Here is a 4,100-nt window from a genome sequence, read left to right as displayed (position 1 = left end):
AAAAAGTGGAGACTTTGTATGTGTAGCAAACATTAATATAATAAAGTTTTAGATACGGAGCACAAATTACAATGTTATATTAATCGTGTTTTGAACATAATATATATATATATATATATATATATATATATATATATATATATATATATATATATATATATATATATATATATATATATATTATATGCATAAAAATAGTGCAAACTAATAATGTCCAAAAGGGTGAGCCCATACTAAACAATACCAAGCACTATAAAAAAAAAAAAAGTTTGGTCCCCATATTAAACACCAACCAACCAATGTTAAAAATAAAAAAAAAGAAGTAAAAAAAGTGGAACCCACCATCGCCAAACTCACGGGGAAAAAAAAAAGTGAACCCCATATTAACAAAATCACTATATAGAAGAGTGAGTTTTGGACAATGGATCGTCATCCGTTAAGCATTAAAAAAAAGTGTGGTCCCCATATTAAACACCAACCAACCAATATTAAAAAAAAAAAAAAAAAAAAAAGTGAAACCCACCATCTTTAAACTCACGGGGAAAAAATATGGACCCCATATTAACAAAATCAAGCAATATAAAAAAAAAGTGAATCCCATATTAAAAAAACAAACAATGTAAAAAAAAACGTGCAGACTTTGTATTCGTAGCAAACACTAATATAATAAAGTTTTAGATACGGAACACAAACTACAATGTTATATTAATCGTGTTTTGAACATAGTATCCCATATTGACAAAATCAAGCAATATAAAAAAAAAGTGAATTCCATATTAAAAAAACAAACAATGTCAAAAAAAAAAAAAAGTGGAGACTTTGTATTCGTAGCAAACAGTAATATAATAAAGTTTTAGACACGGAGCACAAACTACAATGTTATATTAATCGTGTTTTGAACATAATACATATATATATATATATATATATATATATTATATGCATAAAAATAGCGCAAACTAATAATGTCCAAAAGGGTGGGCCCCATACTAAACAACACTAAGTAATATAGAAAAAAAAAGTGTGGTCCCCATATTAAACACCAACCAACCAATATTAAAAAAAAAAAGTAAAAAAAAGTGAACCCTATATTAACAAAATCAAGCAATATAAAAAAAAGTGAATCCCATATTAAAAAAACAAACAATGTAAAAAAAAAAAAAACATGCAATGAATTAACAAAATCAAGTAATATAAAAAAAAAAAAAAAAGTGAACCCCATATTAAAAAAAAATATAATGTTAAAAAAAAAAGTGCAGACTTTGTATTCGTAGCAAACACTAATATAATAAAGTTTTAGATACGAAGCACAAACTACAATGTTATATTAATCGTGTTTTAAACATTGTATATGTATATATATTATATGCATAAAAAAAGTGCAAACTAATAATGTCAAAAAAAATAAAAAAATGCACCCCATAAAGGGTGGACCCCATACTAAACAACATCAAGCAATATTAAAAAAAAAATGGAACTCACCATCTCCAAACTCACGATAAAAAAAAGTGGACCCCATATTAACAAAATCAAGCAATATCAAAAAAAAAAAGTCGACCTCATATTAAAAAACAAAATAATGTCAAAAAAAATTGCAGACTTTGTATTTGTAGTAAACACCAATATAATAAAGTTTTAGATACGGAGTACAAACTATAATGTTATATTAATCGTGTTTTGAATATATATATATATGCATAAAAATAGTGCAAATTATTAGTGTCCAAAAAAAAAAAAAAGTGCACCGCATATTAAAAAATCAAACAATATTTATGTAATTTTCAAAGTATCTCATTAAGTCAATAATGATGGATTCATTGCCACGTGCGTATCAATCCATTAGTGGGAGCAAATGAAATTGCTTTTCTTCAAAAGGTTAAGTAGTCAAACCATACAATTTTCTTTCTTTTTTTATATTAGTCTTAGATCTAATCTAGATATTAAACTGTTGTATTTGCTATTCCGCCATGTAATTTATTTGTTATGTTTACTAAAATAAATATACTTAAAATATTTATATTTTAAAATAAGATAGAATTTAATTACTTTTTAATTTTTATTCTTACTCTGATAAATGTGAAAAGAGATTAATGTCGTAAAAAAATATATATCAAATGGAGATCAAATAATGAATAAGGTAAATTAGTTAAATTATAATTCTAATCGACGTTTTCTTAAAAAATCATGCAAAAGACAACATGACAAGTAAAATGAGCTAAACCGAGAATATTTACCAAAAATTAAAAAATAGTATTTCTTCATTTAAATAGAAAATCAATTTCTACTTTGTTTCGTTTTAAACATGTAAAATTAATTTAATAATTTGAATTAGAATTATCCAAATCAAAATTTGATAAAAAATAATGAATATTTTACACCTTTAAATTAATCGAATTAAAATTGAAAGTATCAACTGATGCTTAAATATTGCTATTGTTTTATCTCGGAGAGAGGAAAATACAAGTCTTCTCTTTAAAAAATATTAATAAATTTGCTGATTTTGTATTCGTAGCAAGCATTAATATAATGAAGTTTTAGATACGGAACACAAACTACAATGTTATATTAATCGTGTTTTGAACATAATATATATATATATATATATATATATATATATATATATATATATATATATAAAATCACTATTCAAAGATAACTATATACACATAAATACACTATAATATAAAGTGTTGAGCCCGTGCTGCGGCCGTTCTAGTTATATATTTAAGTTACCGATAGATTCGTAAGTCGTAATCATGACAAATCGTGCTTCTATGGTAACCATGGAGAACTTGTTGACCTAAATTAGGGGGAGAAGGTCAATTTTACCACGTCAAACGCGTACATCAAGATTGAACCGTATTAGACTAGACAAGCATTACAGAAGCAACATCTTTCTTTCTCTCTCCCTTCTAACCTCCTTCCTCTACTTCTCTATATATACGCACACAACCTCTATCATTCTTTCCTCCAAACTTTTACATAACTTCATATCCATACTTTGATAACCTCTTTCATTCTTTCCTCCAAATTTTCACATAACTTCATATCCATAATTTGATTTTCTTGACTAAATACAATGAAGCCATCATCATCATCATTCTCTCGGGTTTTAGAAATCACGGTGATATCCGGTGAGAATCTTCACGAGAATCGGAAGCAACCAGTAAAGAAGAGCGTTTTCGTAAATATCAAAACAGATAATTCATCATGCAACGTCCAAACAACTAGAATGGATAAAGAAGGCGGAAGTTTTCCTGCATGGAATGAAAAATTGATCGTTGATTTGCCCATGCATGCACGTCATCTATTAGTGGAGGTTCAATGCAAGAATTCTTCGGGGATTAAAACCGTTGGAATAGCTAGGGTTCCAACGTCTGATTTCATTGGTGGATTTTTGCCGGAAGATTATTTGCACTTTTTGAGTTATAGGCTTAGGGATGTAAAGGGTGAGAAAAACGGGATAATTAATTTCTCCGTTAGGGTTAAGAATGCGCCGCCTCGAACAACCAGTTGTGCCGCTGCTTATTCGCGGCAGTGGACGGTGGAACCGGTGGCTATGGAAAGCAAAAACGGTTCTTGTGGGGTTGTGACTGGTATTCCTATGTATCCTGGGAGTTCGTTAATAGGTTTATCAATGACGAGAAAACTTTAATTCTTTCTTTAGTTTAATTTGCTTTAGTTGATCGAAATTCAATTGAATTTGTACAGACAGAATTTCGATGAATTTGATTACCAAGAAAGGATTCAGATTGATTTAGAAAACAAGGTTATGATTACAAATAAAAGTTTATTCAAGTTTTTCTAGTTTAATCCAAGCACATGATCGATGTGTGTGTATATCTCATGCTTTAGCCTAATAAATCAAATATCTATCAATGAAAATATATCTACTAAATAACTTTCTTATTTTTTTAATCCTAGTATTATAATCTTATATTGTAATTAATTATAAATTTTTCACAAACCAAGGGCCGGTATAAAATAATTATAGGTAACCTCTTTCATGCCAAGTGGAAGAAGCAACTTAAATCTTTTAATGGTCGTCCAATTACAAGCTAAGAATAAATTAGGACAATATTCTGAAGTTAAATTGTGGA

At 27.8% G+C, this 4,100-nt stretch overlaps 1 protein-coding gene across 1 annotated transcript; it reads left to right on the top strand.

Moving 5' to 3' along the window:
- Positions 1-2,960: 2,960 nt before the first annotated feature.
- On the top strand, positions 2,961-3,813 carry LOC132600020 (BON1-associated protein 2-like). Its single transcript, XM_060313157.1, has one exon. It carries the CDS (start codon positions 3,080-3,082, stop codon positions 3,653-3,655), a length of 576 nt encoding a protein of 191 aa, XP_060169140.1. The 5' UTR covers positions 2,961-3,079; the 3' UTR covers positions 3,656-3,813.
- Positions 3,814-4,100: the final 287 nt, after the last annotated feature.

Source organism: Lycium barbarum, chromosome 6 (genome assembly GCF_019175385.1).
Source record: "Lycium barbarum isolate Lr01 chromosome 6, ASM1917538v2, whole genome shotgun sequence".
Taxonomy (NCBI): Eukaryota; Viridiplantae; Streptophyta; class Magnoliopsida; order Solanales; family Solanaceae; genus Lycium; species Lycium barbarum.
This window is presented reverse-complemented; position numbering and strand designations above follow the sequence as displayed.

Excerpts from the sequence above, each read along its gene's own strand:
- LOC132600020 (XM_060313157.1), top strand. The coding sequence starts at position 3,080 with ATGAAGCCATCATCATCATCATTCTCTCGGGTTTTAGAAATCACGGTG.